The 21,568-nt window shown below is 40.4% G+C and overlaps 2 protein-coding genes across 4 annotated transcripts; one reads left to right on the top strand and one right to left on the bottom strand.

Moving 5' to 3' along the window:
* Window positions 1-147: 147 nt before the first annotated feature.
* LOC308406303 (transmembrane protein 42-like) lies at window positions 148-1,955 on the top strand. Its single transcript, XM_080897236.1, has 3 exons — window positions 148-385; window positions 1,174-1,320; window positions 1,454-1,955. The coding sequence occupies exons 1-3, from the start codon at window positions 191-193 to the stop codon at window positions 1,595-1,597; spliced, it is 486 nt and encodes a 161-aa protein (XP_080753362.1). The 5' UTR covers window positions 148-190; the 3' UTR covers window positions 1,598-1,955.
* A 142-nt stretch (window positions 1,956-2,097) lies between these two features.
* On the bottom strand, window positions 2,098-20,151 carry zdhhc3a (zDHHC palmitoyltransferase 3a). Of its 3 annotated transcripts, none has more exons than XM_080897232.1 (7): window positions 20,066-20,151; window positions 17,830-18,253; window positions 17,511-17,635; window positions 13,154-13,250; window positions 12,871-12,952; window positions 11,379-11,509; window positions 2,098-4,011 (listed from the first exon to the last, which is right to left on the bottom strand). In XM_080897232.1, exons 2-7 carry the CDS (start codon window positions 18,169-18,171, stop codon window positions 3,805-3,807), a joined length of 984 nt encoding a protein of 327 aa, XP_080753358.1. In that variant the 5' UTR covers window positions 18,172-18,253; window positions 20,066-20,151; the 3' UTR covers window positions 2,098-3,804. The 3 variants fall into 3 exon arrangements, with proteins under 3 accessions (XP_080753358.1, XP_080753359.1, XP_080753360.1); XM_080897233.1 differs by having other exon boundaries at window positions 17,830-18,291; window positions 20,066-20,133; XM_080897234.1 differs by lacking the exon at window positions 2,098-4,011 and adding an exon at window positions 4,062-10,057.
* Window positions 20,152-21,568: the final 1,417 nt, after the last annotated feature.

The following is a 21,568-nucleotide window of genomic DNA, read 5'->3' on the forward strand; positions in this document are numbered from 1 at the left end:
TTTCGGATGACAGCGACAGAGTGTACTTTACTGTATAAATAAATTAGTGAAAAACCAGGCCTTTGTATTGTGTGTCCTGTTGTGTAGTGACGAATGGAGGAAGCTGCCATACAAGCTTTTATTGTGAAAATTTTCGTCTGCCTGTTCGCATCCTTTAACTCAGGCTTGACTGCGGTCTGAAAGGATTAACATGGAGCCCTCTAACAACCAGCCGAGTTCGGGAATGTTTTCAGCGTCCTTTTATGCGTTATTAGCGGGCTTTTTGGCAGCTACTGCCTCTCTGTCAGCTAAGCTGTCGCTCGGTGCGAGCTACCTGAGAGAGATGTGTGAGACGCGGCTGAGCGACTGGAATCAAACACCTGGTGGAAGCGCAGCCTGTGACTGGGTGACACTGACTCTCTGACATCTTTGTTTTTGTATTTCTACAAATACCTAATTTCCTTGGCATGGTCACACACACACACACACACACACACACACACCCACCCTTGATCATAATGCCTCTTCCACTGAATTTATTAAAGAGTTTTCTCGTTTCCGACTACTGCTACAACAAAGATGGCAGCCAGCCGGTGTGACACCGGTAGAAAACAGTAACAACTTGGAGGAGTAATATTCATGCAAGTGATCAGAAGCCTCTTAAAGCCTCCATAAAATACCTTAAAACATTTAATTACTGTGTACTTAAAGGTTAGCTCTGACTTAAATGAATGTTAATACGAGACGAGCACAAACTGTTGCCGATTAATATGAATAATAAATTAATTCATTAATGATGCAAGCTGATAGTTTTGTTCTCAGTAACATGTACAGCATCTAGCTGTAAAACATAAGCCAAACAGGTGTTAGTATTGTCATTAATTAGGGCGTGTGCCGGTACATAGTCAAAATTAATGTGATTAGTAACAGCTGTATGATTGTTTTTCTGTATCTAACTGTGGTGGTGGTTTAAGGTTTTTGGTCATTAACCAGGCACGTTTGTCAAAGTTTAGGCTGTGAGGTAAAAAGTATATGTTCTTCCTGGGCATGCTTAATTGGAAATGGAGAAACACTGTTTAGGAATCTGAACTAAGGATCTGCACTCAGTTCTGGTATTTAGCCAAGCCGTGACATTTTTGCTGCAGAGGGTAAAGTTATGTTTTCGTGTGTGTCTTGCTATACCTTGGCCTACAGCTCCACATCCCCCTGCGGCTGCTGTGCGGCGGCCTGCTATTCGCCTGTAATGCAGTCATGTGGACCACCTTCTCCAAGGCACTCCGCCATTCCACCTCTACAGCCAGGGCCACTGTCACGACCACTGCATCCAACTTCATTTCCTCTGTAAGCTCTCTACATATGCTGAACTAATTTGATTTTTCACAACACTATAACAACAAAAGGGAAACATTTTGACTTTGCATTCAACATTCAGATTACTGTTTTATATTTATAGTGAATGTGTTCTTCTGTCCAGGGACTGCTAGGGAGGCTCTTCTTTGGAGAGAGCCATGCAACTCTGTGGTGGGCAGGCATCGCTCTCACTCTGTGTGGACTGCTGATGCTTCATGGTTCAGCACCTCAGACACACCCACAGGAAGCAGACAAGAAGGACAAGTAATGCATGTTGGAGTTGTTCCAAGTGCGCAGCCTCAAAACTGTTGACTGCAAAGAGCAGTTCTGTCAGGTTCTCCGCCTGCAGAATTGACTGATGTATACTTTTTAAGAGTTCTTCCTATAAGACGAACAACAACTGCCTTTTTATGGACTTTCACCTGAATTCTGATTCTTTATGAGGGGTTCCCTGGGACTTGCACAAAATCAAAAAACCCTCATATTATTATTTTTTTTGTACCTGTGTGGAAGTTGATTTTTTTAATGTGTGATGCATGTATTACAAACCACACTGTGACTTGCTCTGCATTGGAATACTGAGTGGAAATGAATATTTTTATAAATAAAATGGAAGTCGAACAAATGAGGGCACTTAAATACCACATATTTTGTGCAGAAGAACAGCCATCTCACAACCATGCTAAATTTACTCTAAAGAATTGAGAATGATTAGAAAGTCAATTGATTTGAGTTTGGCACCACCTTGTGGTACTTTTAGGGATAGCACCGGAGAAGACTGCACGCCCAGAAAATTGAGGAAGCGTTTTTTGTCGACTAGTTCAAACTAGTTGCAGTTGAATATGTTACCTTACAATGCCCACAAAAGCTAGAAAGCTCACACAAAGATATGCAAATGACCAGCTGCAGTAGTCGGCAGAAGCGTAATGATTAAAGGCTGGAGGTAAACATTTAAAATAAACCCTCTCCACATGGGTCAGTGACAACTACTGAACGATAAAGCCAAGCTCCGGTGTGCAGATGTGTTTTGTTCAAATTAAATTGAATGAAAATTTGGAGGGCACCGTGTTTCCCCCAGGACGATACAAACAACATGCCTGCTGTTCTGTCTGAACACCCATTTATTCCAGACCACTTAGCTGTGCCTCAGCTGCAAATGAGGTGTAATGTTTTCTCCAATTATGATACACACTTCTACCACAACAGCTGTATTTGTCTTCTGTGGTTGGCTATCATCAAAGGCATCGAAGCAGAAGAGCTGAAAGTGGTCACAGTGGAACAGAATGGAATCAGTGCAGAAAAACACAACAGGAGATAAGATGTACCACAACGTAAGGAGTGCTCTGACACGTTGATAAATATGTTTTTTTCCTTTCTCGCAGTCGATTAGATGAGATGATAAGGCTGTATGAAAAAATGTTCCTATTAAGTTTTGAACTGGACTGTCAGTAGCTTTTGGTGTACAATTCAAACACTGCAGATGTATTTGCTAAAAACAAACAAATAATCTGTCACTAGATTTAAAACAAACAAACAAAAAAGAATGACCATTCATATAAGGAAGGAACCCACACAATGAGTAGATTATTAAAGCAATGTAAACATGATTAAACATAAGTGATCCCATAATGTCCAGCAGCCATTTAGCAGTTAGAAGCCCTTATCCTCCAGCTTACATACACACACAATAAAAATCCTCTATATGAAGTCATCTACTGCCCTTTTCCCACATGTGCAATGGAGCGAGAAATATGAAAATGGCAACTTGAGACAGTCTGGAATCAAGATGAGTAATAAAACAATGTAGTGTTTCAAACATTTGCTCAGTAAAGATAGATAAGGCACGAGGTGAGCTCGAACTAGTTTCTCAGACATGGGTCAAGCCTAATCTTAGACTAAAAACCTTTTCCAAATGGAGAGTTTGTATTTCTAGGCTTAACCGTTATCTGTGAAACTGGCTGTTCAAATCTGGGGGGGAAGGCAAGAAGGTTGAAAGGAACCATTTGTGCTACAGTGCTGGAGCAGAGCTGCTGTTAGTGGTGTTCTGAGGCAGCTCAGGGAGGCACTTTACAGTATTCTCTTCTCCAAACACTGAGCTGACTGAGCTTTGAGTCCTCACAGCGTTTTCCTAGAGACAAATTCAGGAAAATGCTGCAGGTTTGGCAGATTTAGTAGAGAAATATGAGATCCTTAAAATGCACATTAGACCTTCAGTTATGTGTGCAAGTATTAAGCTAAGATACAAAAGTTTGATAATGGGTGCTCTGCACACCTATCAAATGGCTACACTGAAGGTAGGAACAGAAACTGTAAAATATATCCAGAAAAAAGTCCTGTACATAAAGAAATGCATACATAATTAAAATAAATTCTGGGCAGTTTTTCAACATTTAGAAAGTCCAGTTTCAAAAATATCTTTGTGCTTGTCAAGAAATCCTGCCTGTCTGCAATTTATGCTTTCCCCAGCAGGTGGCGCTAGTTGAGTGGTATCTCTATGACATCCTCCTCGATGATCTCTCCCTGGGGGATGGCGACGTGGTGCTCAGGGCTCTTCTTGCAGCTCAAGCCTGAAAAAGGGCTGCACCAGGACAGTGAGAAGGGGCCTCCGAATGCAATCTGCATGGCCTCCCAACACGGAACTTTCCCCCACTTCCCCGTCTCCCCCTTCAGCCGCTCGATCCCCTGGAGACAAAAAACAGTGAGGTTCTGAGGTGAAGGGGCAGAGAGACAAACAAAGCGCAAAAAAAAAAAAAAAAAAAAAAAAAAAGCACTGCATGGGATCACCTGCATGCACCATCAATGACATCCACAACACAAAACTGGTGATAGTATGTTACTATGTGATGGTTTTGCTTTTTTGTGCTAGTCCCTCAGACACTTAAACATGTCCAGCTTATTTAAAAAAATAAAATAAAAAGTCTTCAGGTTGAGGGTTTAATCATTTACTTGTCATTGCTGCCATTTATCCTGTGTGTACTGGCCAGGAAGCAAAGAGAACGGGACTGGCAGTGGAGCCAGCTGCTCTAATGGTTGCTAATTAACACCTAAACTGAACTGCAGCTGAGGCTGATGGGAATGTGATTACTTTTACAGGTCTTTGTTCCTACAACAAAGCACCAGAGACATATTTGGACTGGCTGACTGTCTCAAAGCACATTTAAGTCCAGCTGAAGTAAATGAGGCTTCAGTGGATGCCCTCTTGGTAATAATTTGTCCGTTTATTTTTATCCTCAGACCTTTGAATGTTACTTCCTAATCCAAACCAAGTGCCAGCTACCACAAACTTGAGGCTTAGGCTAATGCAGGAAGCAGCTTATAATACAACACCAGTAACAGTAATGATGCTTTCACCTGGCTCCCACTCAAAACATGTCAGCCTCTCTAGAAGTGCTAAATCAGTCATTTTTAAGGAGTCTTTAAAGCCCTGCTTGATAAATACGCAATGTCTGAGTTTTTGGATGCGATTCTGGCTTTGATGTCCAATGTGTGGGTGTTGACTGATAGTAGGCACGCTCCAGCTTCAAAAATGTTTGCCATTCATTAAAGTAGACTCAATATTTGGGGTTCACGACTGCTGTCCAAACAGAAGGCACTTGAAGAGGTCACCCTGAACTTTGAGAAGGTGGGATAGGATTGTTTTTCCCTCCAGTTTGTTAGTTTTGGGGTTCATTTCAAGATGGCCAACAGTTCTGATTTCTAATGTATAATGGCAAAAAGTAACGCTGACAGATACTTCTAGAACTAATGTAAGAAGTTATTTTAGAAGGACTGTGTTCCAAGATATTAACCTAAAGCAACATGTACTCATCTGGATGCATGCTCAATCATCCAGGTTAGGAAATCCTTAAAAGTTGCTTCTGTTCATCTGGACGAAACGTTTCTCCCACTGAAAACGCTTCATCCTAGTACATGTGCATAATGACTGAATGGCGAACAATGGGCAGTTGAGTTTTTTGATCATTAATATGCAAATTTGTTATCAGCACTGATCAAAAACCATTGATCAATGGTCATGAGTACCATTCACAGAGAGTTGGGGAATGGCTGCAATCACAGCATTGTAACATGGCAGGAGGTACCGTTAAGCCCCCTCCTCGATTCATAGATGGTCGTAAATTGCCTCCTTCACTCCTGCCGGTGGAGGTTTCAGTCATTGTGCAAAGGTACTGTTTTATAAGGTGAAGTAAACCTGCAATCAGCTGACATTAAAGAAGTCACTTGGATGAGTGACAAAGCGTTTCTCCCACTGAAAACGCTCCGTCCAAATGAACAGAATCAACTTTTTGGGGCAACATGTAGTTCTGTGAGCTTTAGAGTGCTTACGGGGTTAGGCTAGCAGGTGCCCTGTTTATAGTCTTTATGCTTAGTTAAGAAACTCAAGTACATGCCACTGAAGGTAGTTTTCGGGAATTTTGTGTTTTAAATGTAAATGTAAAAAAAAAACAACCTGAGTCTTGACAGAGTATTTTTAGTGACAGTCAAAGATCCATTTGGGTAACTCAGACGGCTGAATCTAATATTAGTTTCAACTTTGGGACTTATATTTATGCAGTGCAAACAGTGGATTTTACAGCCATCTTCTAGTGTACTGGTGCAAAGGTTGCTTCATGGCCACAAGTTACAGTTAACACTAACTGAGAAGTTAGATGACTTGACTTCTGATGAGTTTTAACAGTGTCCTCTAAATGCTTTAGGTTCCATGTTATTCAATTTGTTTTTAAAGAAACATGCCCAACATTTCATGCTGCTGTCCAAAAAGACTGGCATGCACTTCAAAAATAAACAGATGGCACATGCATCACAGACAGAACTCACTCATTCATTCAAACCGTTTGGTTGAAGTAAAACAGCAAAGGAGGAACTGAAAGCACACGTCGGCCTTCTGATTGAAGCGTGCATACATGTGACATGTCAAGCTTGATGGGGACGGCCAATGTGACTGCTGTTCGCAAGCTTACCTCAGTCAAGATTACAAAGGGCTGTCTGCTTCGGAAAGCTTTCGGCAGAGTGAGTTATCAACCAAAGCAAAAATGCATGAGTGAGGAGAGGACACAGTATCGGGGGGAGGAGGATCCCAGACGTGGGAGCAGAATGGAAGACAAGGACGGAGGGAAAATGCAGGATGTGAGGGCCATATAAGAACTGTGTGCACGGGGAGAAGGAGGAAAAAAACCCAACAAAAAACCCACATCTGCTCCGGTATTACTATTTGAATATAAAATAAAGGGACAGGCAAAAGTAAATAAATGCACCTCCACAAAGGAAGCAAACACAGTTGTTGCATTGCATCTGAGAAGATTTTATTCTCTGTGCACGTGCTGAAATCTCTTCAGAATATTTAGAAAGAATTAAAATTTCTGTAAAAATAACAAAACAAAACAATAATAATAATAATAATCTCTGCCGTCACTCAGCTGCTTCATCATACCAGCAGTGTTTCACATACACAATTAAACTAGCCTTCAGCTGTACCATGCATTCAAAAACAAAGGATACACACAATATCATGTAAACAAAGAATAGAAGAATAAAACCGCACACTTTGGAACAAAGCAGTTCACCCAGGAGAAAATCTCAAATGATAAATACAAAGAAATACAAAGTGAAATTAAATCTTCTTTTTTAACAACTTTAAATTGGATAGTGAATGTTAATACCTCGGTTAAATGCTTTGTAGGCTGGCATGGTGCAGAAATGAATATTCTAAATCCACGTCTTCTCTTTAACTCCGAACACGATTTTATACATTTCCGGCAGCGAAGAGGATTTTAAACTGAAGCCAGTGTCCCTTCAGAGCAAATTCATATCAAAGGGTTCCCAAATAATCGCAGAATTGTGGGTTTTATTGAATTTGGCACACGCTCACAACATCAAAACACCACATGGGCTTAGAGCTGTGATTCACTGGCACGTATTCATGCAAACAGAGTGTTAGTGGGAGGCTACTGTAGGAGGCTAAACCTTTCTTATAAAAAAAATAACACAAAAAAAACCCCCAACAACATAAAAAACAAAATCCAGAATGAACATATGTTGACAGACTGTCAGCATCATTCTAACCCACATGTTTTTCCTGCTTAAAGACAGGCTGAGGTCGACATCAGTCACCTTTGAAAGGCTTTCCCTTTCCTTCCTTTAGCAGAACTCAGACTGCCAGCTTAAACACTGAGAATCTGGATCTGTTTGCTGGAACAAACAGAAACCTCCTGGTTTGTTTTAGCCAAAAATAAGATGCATTTCTGTCTTCCAAGAGGCTTTGTTTTTCTTGAGCATGTATCAGAGAGGAAACAGGGACAATGTTGTAGGTGCTAAAAATCACTGAAAACATGATTAGGCTGCAGCGTGACTTTTTGGTCTTTTTTGTTTAATCACAGAGATCCTCCAAAATGGACTTTCAATAGCTGATCAAGGGTCAGCTACTAAATCAGACCTAATTTGTTTTGCTTTTCCTTATTTTGAGCCATACTTTGTGTTATTATGCTGGGTGCTTATATTAAATAAGTTTCAAATAATGAGGTGAGACTTCAGACTGCTCTAAACTCAGTTTCAAACAGTTTGTTCTACTCTTTCCTCTGTTTGATGTCAAAGACAGAGGATCTCTCTAACATGGCTCTCTGGCTCTGACTGTGGACACAGAAGCTCCATCCAACTCAAACATTCTTTTTACAAGAGGCAGCCAATCAGAATATAGTTGGTTTTGAGAAAGGGCTGCCTCAAAGGTAGGGAACTACACCACCTCGTTTCAGATGAGCACAAAGGTCCCTCACAGGATAAATAAAGATTACTAGCTTAGCTTTGCATGATTCACAGTTTAAAGAAAACAGAGACCAAGAATGGAACTGTGGAGCTGGGAATGAGCATAACAAGCCCACTTTAAATATTCAGTACATCTGCTATCCTTTAGTCACAGCAGGCTATCAGCTCTGCTTTTTGGTACCACTGCGATCCCTTGCCTCGTGTAGTCTTACATTAATGAGAACCCAAACGGTTAAATGCAGTGTAATGTGCAGGTTTTTACATGATGAGATAACAGAGCTCTGTTTTCAAAACTGCTTTCAACTCCACCCTGAATGTAAGAATGAGACAATCTGAAAGTCACTGCTAATAGGGAAGAAAAGGGATCCATTTGGAAAATTAGAACTCTCATCACAAACATAACAGACCAAAAGTCTTTGGATTAACTTTTGTCCTATTAATGAAATTTTAAAAAAATCTCCCAAGAATGAAAAAAGTGAATCAAAGAAGAGCAAAAACACTCAAAGGTAGAACATACATAGAAACTACAAGAGCGCCACCGTTGTGAAGTTCTCATGGCTGGCCTTACAGTGCTGCGTCCCCATTGGTCAGCTACTTTTAGACAACAGTCAGTGATGCACAGATTCAACAAGCGGTAATACCTTCTAATGTCAACAGCAGTCATAATAACATCTCAGTTAGGACAGACTGAGGGATAGCCCATTCTCTAATTAATGGAGTTTTACTTTCAGTCCACTGACATGTTCATCTAAGTGTAACTAGCCCACACGAGAGCTTTGTGTCAGAACTGGGGCTGAAAAAAAGACCAGAGGAAAAGTCTGAACCCAGAAACAAAGGTGAAGATTATCATAACCAAATGGAGCACTCTATGCAATTCTAATGTAAATTCTTTTTTAGAATTGTTGTGTTTTGCTTTCACTTTCTTTGCATTTGATTCTTGAGAGATTTTTTTCAGTAACTATGAAAAATCCCACTGTAACAAAGGCAAGATGTTGATGTGCTATGTACAGCACTATAACAGAGGGTCGGCCTGAGCGTGGGTCTGATTACTGAATGGTTCAGACAATCCATTCCTGAGTAGACCCATTTAAAAGCTTTATCCAGTCCATGTCTGGAACACACTGACATTGAGTAATATTTAAAGGGTCAGTTCATCTAAAAAAATCCACCAAGCTCTCTACTGGCATCAGAATAGCTAATGTGGAATTACAGTAACTCTAACCCTGATGTGTGATTTTAATATAATCTGGAGACCTGCAGTTTCCAGCCAGTTTTACCCTAAAATAGTCCTTAAAATGTCCTAAAACTCGGTGCTTCGCCAGTTTATGAAGCATTTTTGTTTACCTTATACATCATTTCCTATTTTCACTGTAATGAAATTAGCTGGCAATTACAGGAAATACATAATACCTGCTTTTTCTTTATAATTTAGCTGAACTAACCCTTTAGGGAGAAGCAAAAAGGAAACAGTAAGAAGAGAGAGGGGCTTCTGATAGAGGAGAAAGAAAGCAGGTCAGAAACAAACAGATCCATCACAGTGTTTGCAAACACGACTGTAAAGTGTTTCTTTTTCTCTGCAACTCGACTCACTCAAGGCAACACAAAAATAAAACGTATAGAGCACTTAGTTGGCAACACAAAAAAAGCACATGAAAAGCTGTCCATTGCTAATGTGGGATATACAGTGTAAATCGCGTTGAGCTGTGTGTGTGTGTGTGTGTGTGTGTGTGTGTGTGTGTGTGTGTGTGTGGGGGGGGGGGGGGGGGGTGCAGGCCTTCCCACTTTGGTTTTGATCACTCCCTGTGCTGAGCCTTCACACCACATATTGGTAGGTCTCAGCCTTCCCGTGGTCGGGGGTGGAGAAAGGGCTAAACCACAATATGGAGAAAGGGTGTCCGAATACCGCCCTCATGTTCATCCACTTAGTTTTTTTAGCCCATCTTCTCTCTTCCTTTTTCAATTGCTCTATGCCCTGAAAACGAGAGACAACCAAACTTCAGTTGGTGTGCTTTTGCGGCCCAGCGATCACAGTAATCACAAACTCCAAATACCCATTTCTGTATTAGAAAGATAAAAATAAGATCATCGGGGGCTGCACGTCAGGCGCTGCTGAATTAGGACAGTGGAGAGCCGATGTTGTGCCCTTCCCTTGTGTGTTGCACAGCCCTGTGTATGCTAAAGCCCTCTCTTCATAATAAATAAGGTCTGGAGTTGCAGACAAAAAGAAGTTGAAAACAGGGAGAGTTTGGTTTGGTGAGCTATGCTTCCCATGCACACAGGCGCCGTGTGCTTGATTATTTCAGCTCCAAATTTGAGAAGACAGAGATTCCTTCTTTCGCTGATACACTGACAAACGGACCTTTATTATAAAATTGCATACAGGCCTGCCCTTCATGAACAGCACATTAGACTCACCACCAGGGGGCAGACTACTGGTAATGAGCAGGTGTAAAATCTGGACTCTGCTCAGCAGTTTAACTGGTAAACTTTGTGTTTTAGTCTCCTTTATTAAAGCTAGCCAATGCACACAAAGCTGCGTGCACTATTTGCCTGTGAAAAGTTGTGACTTTATTCAGTTTAACTAGCTCACCAAAGACAAAGTGAGTGAGAGAGAGAGAGCTTATATATAGTTGGGGTAGTAACACTGGGAGAAGGATGAGGATGGATGTATAGATAAATCAGGCTAATGAACCTTTTGTTACATGAGACATCTCCACAACAGAAAGAAGCACAGGAGTACAGAATTGCTTGATTTTGTATCACATTAATCCACAAGTCTGGAAAGGACTGAGATGTTACTATTATTGCTGTTATGAGTTACACCTGCACTTTTCCTGCTGAGTCTAAATGTCTCGTGTGAGGAAAGGTCCTATTTACAGATTGATACTGCAACAGTCACAGCCACAGTTGCCTCATACTTTAAAAGACAGTATGAATTAAACATTGGCAGGTTGGAGTTGAGGCATTGTTATTGTCACTCTGCCATAAAAAAGATGGAAAAACAGCCAGTAGAAGGTGACTTCCTTTGGTTGCAAAAACAAATCAGGCTCTACAGAAGTCTATGATCCACCTCTGCAATTTCTGATATGATGGTAGGTGTAACTCAAATTATTTGCTTTTAAGGCACTTAAGGTTGAAGTTCTGCTGCAGAGTAAGAGACGTCAGCTGATGTTTTGAGACGTTAAAGATATTCATGTTAAAAGAAGTTGAGAGTTGCAGCAGCAGGGAGAAGTCCTGAAGCACAGAGGAGTTAAAAGGAGGTGGTTAACAGGATGGTAAACTGGGTCACTTACGGTCTCGTCGGTACAGATGGAGTGGACTTGGGTGCCGAACATCACAGAGGTGAAGATGAGGAAGAGGAGGCCCTCAAAGCACAGGAGTATGAGGAGGATGACTGTTGCTGGAGGAGAGAAGGTACTGCACTCTGGGGGAATGGGAGGGAGGTGGACACAGGGAAGTGAAAGGGCAAAGAAGAGATTCATAGAGGAACTGCTGCACTTCTATCAAAAAACTACTGCATCCAACTGCAGCTCTACAGTGACGATGCAAAGCTTTGAAGCCAGCGAGTATGAGCTTAGGTCAACTTCTTAAAGACTATTGTACGGGATCAGGAAGTTACGGCATCAGTAACTGGAAGGAAAATAAATGTCACAACAAAGAAGTAGAGACAAGATGTACTCATGTCAACAATATTTCATATTTTCATTTGTCCTAAGGAGTTGCAAGCATTGCCATATAATGACACTTATAGTGGCAGGACATAAATATCTGTCTGATGGCCCAAAATGATCCTTTCCTCTAGCCTGTGGTCTGATGTATGTCCAGATTGTTTAGGTTTCAGTTGCTTGGTTTTATCACCAATAGAAATGCCTGCATTCTCTTTAATATTATGGACCTAAATAGCAATTGCATTGACAAACTAAAAGCCCACCAAAAAAATCATTTGAAAGCTCAGCAACAAGACCTCTTTCCTCATGACGCGGTTATTCCATAAACCTTGTTTATAGATAAGAATCCTTGATTATGGATAAGAAGTTGTGGATTTTTTTTTTTTGCAGTGCCTGGGTCATAACTTTGGAAACTAAAAAAAGCCAACATTTTCAAAACTGGGCAATTCACATGGAAAAAAATGTAGCTGGACAAACACCACTATAGACCAGAGGGAGAATGTGCAACTTTGATTTTGTGTTGTATGTAGATGCAGTGGGCTAGGATAGGCTACAGACTCCCAGCACCGCTGAATAGAATAACCGATAGAAAGTGGATGAAGATCATATATGTATACCGATCAGGCACAACATTATGAGCATCTGCCTAATATTGTGTAGGTTCCCTCGACAGATGTGCTGTGGTATCTGTTCTGCAAGATGTGAGGTGGGGCCTCCATGAATCAGACTTGTTTCTCAAGCACATCCCACAGATGCTCGATTGGTTTGAGATCAGGGGAATTTGGCGTAGCTCATCTACTGACCACACGAGCCAGCCTGTGCCCCCCTTAGTTGAATTGCAATGATTTTCGTGGCTGTAGAAGGCGTTTCTGTTTGTTTGTCCCCCATTTATGTAAACAGGATGGGATAAACACAAGAACAGATATATGGTCCTTTAAGAAATGGAAACTAATGTGAAGAATATTGTAAGATGGTTATGTATGTAAATACAAAATATAAAATCAAGCAAATTACTTTACTGTCATGTTTGAGGGAAGATGTCTATTTACATCTAGAGCTCTGTTCTTTATGTGTTTGCAGGCTAAAGAGAACTGTAAAAAAAGGAAAAAGCACTTACTCGTCCAATCATCTTCAAAGCAGTAGAGGAAATGGAAGACCACCATGACCAAAGCGTGGAGAGAAGTGAGTGCAATGTACATCTGGGTTAAAAAAGAAAAATGAGAAAGTGGATACAATGAGCAGGAACTGACAACACAGGCTAACCACAAACAGAGTGGCATTTACCAAGAAACGGCTCCATTTCTATAGCAACAACTGGTGACTTTATGATTGAAAATCATGTGACAGGTGTAACCTTCAGGGTGTTTTTTCGTCAATTTACAGACTAACAGTGGACTTACTGTGAAAAGCACAAAGTACTTTTGGTTGTTCTCTCCAACACAGTTGTTGACCCAGGGACAGTGGTGGTCCATCTTCCGTATGCAGCGTTTGCAAACACTGTAAGAGAAGAAATTCAACTGAAAACCAGGATCAAAACGTTTTGTCAATATACAAAGAAACTAAAAGACAACATGAAATATGGGATAAACTGAAAAAAATGAAGGTTTTTAATGCAAATACTAAAGTTTAAGGATTTACATTCTCTGCATTTGAGCAAACAGGAAGCTGGTGGTAAGGCTAGTGCTAAAGCTGGGTGTTCTGTGCAAACAGCGAGTGTTTGGAAATCATTAATGGATTTCCTGAGAAGATTTAATATGTTGCTTTACTGCTTTGTGACTACAATCATGCCTATGAACACAATTACAATATAAAGGCCCGATAAGCTATACTATTCTATGTGTGTTTGTTCATCACCTATCGCAACAAGAATTCACTGAATCCACTTCAGTAGTTGCTACTGACAGGAAACTGAGTAAGAGCAGTACTGAATTTGAAGTTGTTTAGTTGAGCTAAGGTTGTTCTCTCTTACTAGTATATTCCTTCTATATACACCCCCAAGGCTACATGCAGCTCACATGAGGTAAATGGGAAATTAGGATGCAAACCTAAATAAGTATATATCATGCAGTTTGATGCATTCTAGCAACCAAATGCTGTCGGGTAAGATTCCCATTTGAGAATGACTTAGGTTTTAGCAGTTTTGTGGGAAAACACAATATAAATTTATTGGTTTTATTTTGAAGGGAAATGCTGTTTTTATTTTAAATGCATGTACAACAATGAACCAAACCATTAACTTATGTGAAAGCAGTTGTTGAAACTAGGATAAAAGAGAGGTGAGGATCAGTGAGGGGCAGTGTGGCTTCATGAAGAAAAAGAGCACTACAGATGTGACGTTTGCTTTGAGAGTGCTGATGGAGAAGTATAGAAAGAGTCAGAAGGACCTCCACTGTGTCTTTGTGAAACTAGAGAAAGCAGAAGATAGGGTGCCAAGAGAGGAACTGTGGAACCGTATGAGGAAATCAGAAGATGGAGAGATGTGAGGGTGGCTCAAGACATGCCAAGCCTGATCAAGCCTGGACTAAAATGTTACCAACTAACAGGTGTTACAAGTGATTACTATCCAAATCTGACAGAGAAAAAAATGTGGGCGCTTTTAAGCAGATGTAAGACAAAGTGACTGAAATTGTTATTTTTGCAGTGTATTATATACCAGAAGATACTGTGAAAGTCAGGGCTAAAAATTAACCCTGTTAATGATGTAATCAGGGAGAGAACACTGAATCACAATTAGTTGCACACTGTTTGATTGAAAATGGTGACATAGGCTACCACAGAGCTGTCAAGTGACTCATACAGGGCAAAGTGATGAAGAGTGTGAAGAATGACCACACGTAGACACACTGTTTGGGTTTATTTCCTCTTTTATTGCTGACACGCACTACTGACAGTCTCTCTGTCTGTTTCCTCGGCTCGGCACCCACAGGTGCAGCTTTCAGCCGCATTCTGACCTCTCCACTCTCTGCCCCGGTTTCACTAAAATTCACACACCGAGAGAGAGAGAGAGATCGTTAACTAAAAACGTCACACACCTATGTCACAAACCACCACGGCATTGCCCCGTGATCTCACTGCACCACCCCTCCCCTGCAGCTGAGCCAGGGACCACACCTCCGCCACAAAGAGCATGGGGGCAGAAATTTAAGAGTTTTGGAGAAAGAAAGGTAAAGATATTTTAGAGGTCTGAGATGCAGATAGAAGAGAAATCCTGAACTACACTACACTAATGCATGATCTAAACACCAAATCGAAAAGCAAGGGCCTACATGCACATAAAATATAAAGCCTGGTAAAGGCCTTCATTTGAAAGTTGCAGTTTCTTTCAAGCCAACTGGAGAGCAACATTCTTGCTCATATGCAAACAGAGAAGATGTTGGTTCTCTTTGGATCTACTTTGATATGTGAACAAACTCAGTGAAGGGGTTTAACAAATGCAAATACAGAGCTTCTCTCAGTGATCATCACCTGTCCACTATCCTTCACATTTCCAAACACTGAACCTGACTTCAACAGACTTGTTCAAGCACAAAACAGCCTATATTTCTCTCATTGAACAAGAAGAATTGAAATTGCAGGGGAATTCAACTACAAACACAATAGCAAAAGTACTTTATACAAAGTCGTATTTCATTCAATACGATTTTGTTTTAGGTATGTGATAAAGTGTTTTTTATTTTTTAAATAATTGTTTTAATTGTTTTTCTTTGTTTTCATGACTATTTACATTGTAGATTCTCACTGAAGGCATCAAAACTATAAATGAACACATATGGAAGTATGTAATAAACAAAAAGTGTGAAATAACTCAAAATATGTTTTATATTTTTCAAAATAGCTACCCTATGCTTTGATTACTGCTTTGCACACTCTTGCCATTCTCTTGATGAGTTTCATGAGGCAGTCACCTGAAATGGTTTTCCAACAGTCTTGAAGGAGTTCCCAGAGTTATTGAGCACTTGTCTTTTTTGCCTTCACTCTACAGTCCATCTCATCCCAAACCATCTTGATTGGGTTTAGGTCAGGTGACTGTGGAGGCCAGGCCATGTGTGTTTGGGGTCATTGTACGGTTGAAAAAGAAATGATGGTCCAACTAAACACAAACCGGAACGGAGTGGCATGTATCTGGGCTCTAATCTGAGGTGCTGTTAACTTGCGGTTTCTGAGGCTGGTGACTCGGATGAATTTATACTTAGCAGCAGAGCTCACTCTTCCTGGGGCGCTTGATGGTTTTTGGGTACACATTCAAAGATTTAGCAGTTTTCTGGACTGACTGACCTTCAGTTCTTAAAGTAATGTTAGATTCTTACTTCTCTTTACTTAGCCGATTGGTTCTTGCCATAATATGAATTCTAACAGCTGTCAAATGGGGCTGTCAGCTGTGTACAAACCTGACTTCTGCACAACAAAACTGATGGTCCCAACCCCATTAAGAAGGAAAGAAACGCCACAGATGACGCCTGCTAAGGCACACCTGTGACGTGAAAACCATTTCAGGTGACTACATCATGAAGCTCACTGAGAGAAGGCCAGGGGTTTGCAGCGCTCTCAACAAAGCTAAAGGTGGCTACTTTTGAGTAATCTAAAATATAAGACATTATTTTTATTTGCTACATAACTGCGATATCTTGCTTCTTAAAGTCGATATCTTCAGTTTGTATCTACAATGTAGAAAGTAGTAAAAATAAGGAAAAACCATTAAATGAGAAGGTGTGTGCAAACTTTTGACTGGTAGGGACACACACACACAAATGTTTATTTGGCTATCTTTGTGAGCGTATTCATTCACAATGTAACCTCTGCTCCCTAACTGTAACCATCAGGTTAAGCCAAACCTTCGTCTGAACCTAAACCTAATTCTAAATTTAATCCAAAAACAAACTCTTAACCTTCAAACAGGCTGAAAATGTCATCATTCTGAAACTACAACAGAATCTCACAAAGGTAGCACCCTGTTTTTTATATGCTTTTATTGTAACTGTCTGTCACTTTATTTAGTCACTCATGTTGCTTTATGGATTGGTTCTAAAAAACAAACAAACCACAACATCTGCTTTTTAAAAGCAATCACACCCAAACACATTCAACAGTGTATTCTACAACTAGTTCTCTTTTCAAACTTGCCTGCATGTGGCCTGCAGGCCAAATGTAGGGTAAATGTAAATAGAGCCTGACCAATATATCACTACTTTTATTATAGGCAAATATTTTAGTGTCTGCATTTGTATGTGTTTATAGCAGCCAGTAAATGAGAAGTAAGCAATAGAAGGGAAAACACCCTTCATCTGTGTTAGAGGGCTGATGTTGCATACTTTGACCACCAGAGGGACTCTGATCCGAGGAGAGTGTGGCACAGTGTAAACAAGTAATCCCCAACTTGATGTGACAATAAAACCTATTTTTAGAATCCGCTGTCATATTATCTTAGTAAGGAATCATAAGTAGCTACACACAACAAATGTTCTGGAAATCTGTTTATACTTAATAGGTAAGAAAGAAAAAAATATCACCCGATATCAGATGTTTAAATGAACAAATAATGGTATTTGTCTCAAAAATCCTGTATCGGTTGGGCTCTATCTGTAAGCTGCAGCTAGAAATAAGTAACCTCGGTCACTCCCTCCGAGAATGGGAATTGCACCAGTTTCAGGATTTATGAAAGGTTACAATTGGGGACGTTACTGCACTAAAGCGATGCATAGGACTAAGTTTGTGAATGTCAAATGCGGCAGTGGGAATTTCGCATCCTTTTTGCCCTACCTGCAGTGGTGTGCTCGGTCAGGCTTGATGCTGCAGCACTTGGGACATTTGTAGACCACCTGTCCTGGTTTCAGTTGAAGGCTTTCTATGTATTCCTTGGTGGCGTTTCCTTTTGGCACGGCCCCCTAGCAGGAAACATGTACATAAAGTAGATGACCTCAGTTATATGTGCAGCTCATTAATCACCATAATGGTCATTTTATTAAATGTCTGCTACATTAATCAGAACTTCATAAAGCTAAAGAGCATTAAGTGTCAGCATGACATTGAGAATTAAAACAATTCGTATGCATGAATAATCCAATGCAACCTGACTTACAGGGTCAGTGCACATGGCCCTGAGGTGAGAGGCGAGGGCAAGGAAGGCCAGAGTGTTGAACAGAGTCCCGTTCACAATACTGTACATCAGGTTCTTGGAGGGCAACAGCATCACAAACAACACCACAAACTCAGCGTACAAGACCAGCAGCCAGGTGATGATGGCACACACAATGCCGCAGGCATCCCTGATGAACCACATGGCCGAGGCAGAGGAGGAAGTGATGACGTCTTTGGAGATGGGGATGCGCTGTTCCTCCTGTAGGCAGCTGGTTCCTCCCCCAGCCCCAGACTGTCCACGGTTATGCTCCACATCCCTACATCTGTGCACCGGGCTCTTCATCCTTCATCTAAGCTGGATTCCTGCTCCCACTGCCACCAATGGACCCACAGCGCCTTCAGGCCTCCGCCTTAGTCACCGCATGCTAAGAAGTGAGGATGGTTCAAAGATTAGGTACACGAGCTGAAGGTTTAAAAAAAACAAACAAACACAAAAAGAACAAAAACTCAAAAAATTTAGCCGCCAGCTGTCAGGTCAGTTTTATAGTGCAGGCAGTGACTGGTTCAGTCTTTCACAGTGACTGTTTTTGTTTTTTTTATCTTCTTCGTTTTTTTTATTTCGCTATTATATAAAACTAACACCACATCTTATTTAAAGTTAATTTGTAAGTTTTCCAAAATGCTACAATGATTAAATGATCTCAGATGTCTAGGCACTGTGGTGGTTCTACCCTTTTGTTTAGCTCTGAAATACTTTTTTCCCCCCACAATCCGTCATGACATGATCTAAACAATTTGTGGAATGAACAGAACCTCTAAACATCATCTTAAATACGTATTTTGTTAAATTAACTTGTATTTGGGAAAATTACAAGTTAACTTTTTCAAACTATGATTTCTTCACCATGACTTCTACTGCTGCAGGATGCATTACAAAACTGATATTGAGTATTTTCCTGGATATCAGTATCAAGTTTCAAATTCTAATATTGTGAGAACCCTAGTATCTATCTCCTCTTCTTTACTTTATGAAATTTGATGTATCAGCTTACATAAATGCCAATAGTGATAACTCAGCAAATAGCCAATATCAGCTTGTTATTAACTTTTTTGAGCTCTAACAATTAGAAAATATTACACATATACTAAAAATTCTATTTCTCCAAAAATCAGATCACTACCGGAGCCTTGATATTTTCCTTTACATTTCTAACCATTAAAACCTAGTGTATGCGCAATTTGGTGTTATCAACTAATCACTGAACAATGAAATGTGAGCTTTGCACATGTGCAGTGTTACACCTGGAATGACACTGCAGATTTTTGACAAACCCTTGTGTTACAAGAAATGTCGGTTGAACCGAACTTTCTTGTTTGCTGTGACTGGGTATGTGGGCAAATAAATTGTCACAAAAACTATCAACGCAGTTCTTTTGAGCGTGTTTGCAACATTACTAGAGGAAAAGAGGCATAAGAGTTTTTAATCAAACATTCAGACGGCACTCAGGAATCCTCTACATGGTGGATCTTTTTCTACGGACACCACAGGATTCTTCAGCCGTCTCCTCAGAAGTGAAAGCTGGCCAGCTGCATGACCGAGCTTTGTCTCTGCACTCAGCTTTACACAACCTGGAGCTCCACCAAACACACGAAATGTCTGGTCAGTGAGAGGTCACTGAAAGGTAGTAAACTGTTATCGTGACCTAATGCAACACTTCTCTATTCAAGACCCAATCCTCGTGTAAGTTACAGCTGGATAACGGGATGATGTATATGACCTGAGTGAAAGACAGTAGTATAGCTGTCAAAGTACATATCGAGCAGTCGCCTTAAAAATGTGGCTCGATGGTTCCCTGATTATCCTGTTTTCATGGGCGAAGGAGTTACGATTTCGTTGCCATGTGTGTAGCAGCTTTACCTTCAGCCACGTAAGAGCAATAATACCGGGCTAATAATGTAACATTATTAAAATCTATTGAAGACTACTCTACTGCCTGTTCTAATTCAAATCAATAAGGTGGTGAAACATGGAAAGCGGGTTTAACAGCGAGCGACACATTACCGTCAGCCCACTGCTAGCTAATACTAGCTACGTAGCTACCATATCAGCGTAAGCGTCTAAGTTTTCTCATATTTATAAAACAATCCTTCCGTTTACCTGCAAACCAGGAGGAATCAAAGAGCGCGTCAATGCCTTCACCTCATTGTAATTATCATTATATTCCACTGAATCTCACCTGAACGATGCGCATCCGCCGGTGGCTTTCTCCCCTGCTGCTGTTTGGTTACCCACTCGACGCCGTGCTCCCGCCCCTTCATGATGACGTCGTGGCGTAGAAGGCAGCGAATGGAACCACGATTAAGTTTTACGCGTCAGAGGACGCGTCCAAGACGCACCTATTTCTGGTATCTGCCTCAGTACCAAGGCCGAGTATTTATTAAATCAGTTTTAGATAAGAAAAGCGGAGAGTGTAGCACAACAAGAAGGACGAAACACAGTCTACAGGAAACAGCACACAAAGGCTAATGACATTCTGTAGTGGCATTTAAATGCACGAAGGGATGTTAATTGAGGGACGTTGCAGGTTTATCTGATTCAGTTCCAACTATGTGCTGGATCCAGACAAAATGAAGGTTTAAGCATAGTCTTAAAAGTGGAGAGAGTGTCTCTCTCCTAAACCCAAACTTAGAGCTGTTTCAACAGAAGAGGAGCTTGATAACAGAGGAATCTGGCTGGCATTTTACTTTTAGAAACTTAAGGAATCACAAGGAAGCCTTTACTTTGAGAGTGAAATGCTCCAATAGGATAATTATACTATGAGGTCTGATCATTCATAACTTTGTAGTTCTTGGATTTTAAACTTAATTCTGAGTTTAACAGTGTGTCAATGAAGACAAGCTAATATGGGAGAACATATTGAATATCCAGTAGTGAATAGAGTCATTTGATTTATGGCAGTGCAAACACATAAAAACTGATGGTCTCAAGGCTGTAAAAATAAAGCCAGAAATCCTATCACTTACCTTTTTAAAAAAACATTTAAGGTAATGGTAAGGTTATGACTAAGCAACACACTTCTGTTAAAGCTGGACTACATATGAACATGTGTTACAATCAAGTTATAAAACAGCAAGTTCACATAATGCTGATTAAGCTCATCAGAAGAAGACAAATCTCCTGGAATTTTGCAGTCCACCAAAGTTTTAAATCTGCTGTTGTGGCTGCTAGTAACACGTTTTACACCGGCCAGGAATAATGGGTTTGCCAAAGGTGACTGTGAGTCAGAGAAATCCTGCTTAAAGTTTTTCATGCTCCATTACAAATTACAGTAAATAAAAGAAAAGAAAAACTATTCCATGTAGGTAAGATATGAGAACACGTCTTTGTAATTGCTCTCACCACCTGTAGTTTGGTGGCTCTATGGGTGCAAGTTTCACTCAAGCACAATGTTTGGCAATAAGGTTGTTGGACATCCTGCATAACTTTTAAATACATTCTTATTTTAATTTTTTTATTAACTTTTCTATCTAATTGATTTTGATTCAAGATTCAAAGTGTGTATTGTCATATGTCATAAGAGAAAAAGGCATTTCTCTGTGCAATGAAATTCTTTCTTTGCTGTCCACCCACAGACGCCGATTAATATATACAATAGAAATAGAACATATAAATACAATAGTACAAATAAATAAATAAACAAAGACAGAAAAGGAGACAAAATATGGAGATGTGAAACAGA

The sequence above is a fragment of the Rhamphochromis sp. 'chilingali' genome (assembly GCF_963969265.1).
Source record: "Rhamphochromis sp. 'chilingali' genome assembly, chromosome: 11".
Classification (NCBI taxonomy): Eukaryota; Metazoa; Chordata; class Actinopteri; order Cichliformes; family Cichlidae; genus Rhamphochromis; species Rhamphochromis sp. 'chilingali'.

Coding starts and splice junctions, on each gene's coding strand:
- zdhhc3a (XM_080897232.1), bottom strand. CDS start 18,171: ATGAAGAGCCCGGTGCACAGATGTAGGGATGTGGAGCATAACCGTGGA. Junction 17,636..17,829: donor GGGCCATGTGCACTGACCCT/GTAAGTCAGGTT, acceptor GTTTCCTGCTAG/GGGGCCGTGCCAAAAGGAAA. Junction 12,953..13,153: donor AGTACTTTGTGCTTTTCACA/GTAAGTCCACTG, acceptor TTTTTAACCCAG/ATGTACATTGCACTCACTTC.
- LOC308406303 (XM_080897236.1), top strand. CDS start 191: ATGGAGCCCTCTAACAACCAGCCGAGTTCGGGAATGTTTTCAGCGTCC. Junction 386..1,173: donor GAAGCGCAGCCTGTGACTGG/GTGACACTGACT, acceptor CTTGGCCTACAG/CTCCACATCCCCCTGCGGCT. Junction 1,321..1,453: donor CATCCAACTTCATTTCCTCT/GTAAGCTCTCTA, acceptor TCTTCTGTCCAG/GGACTGCTAGGGAGGCTCTT.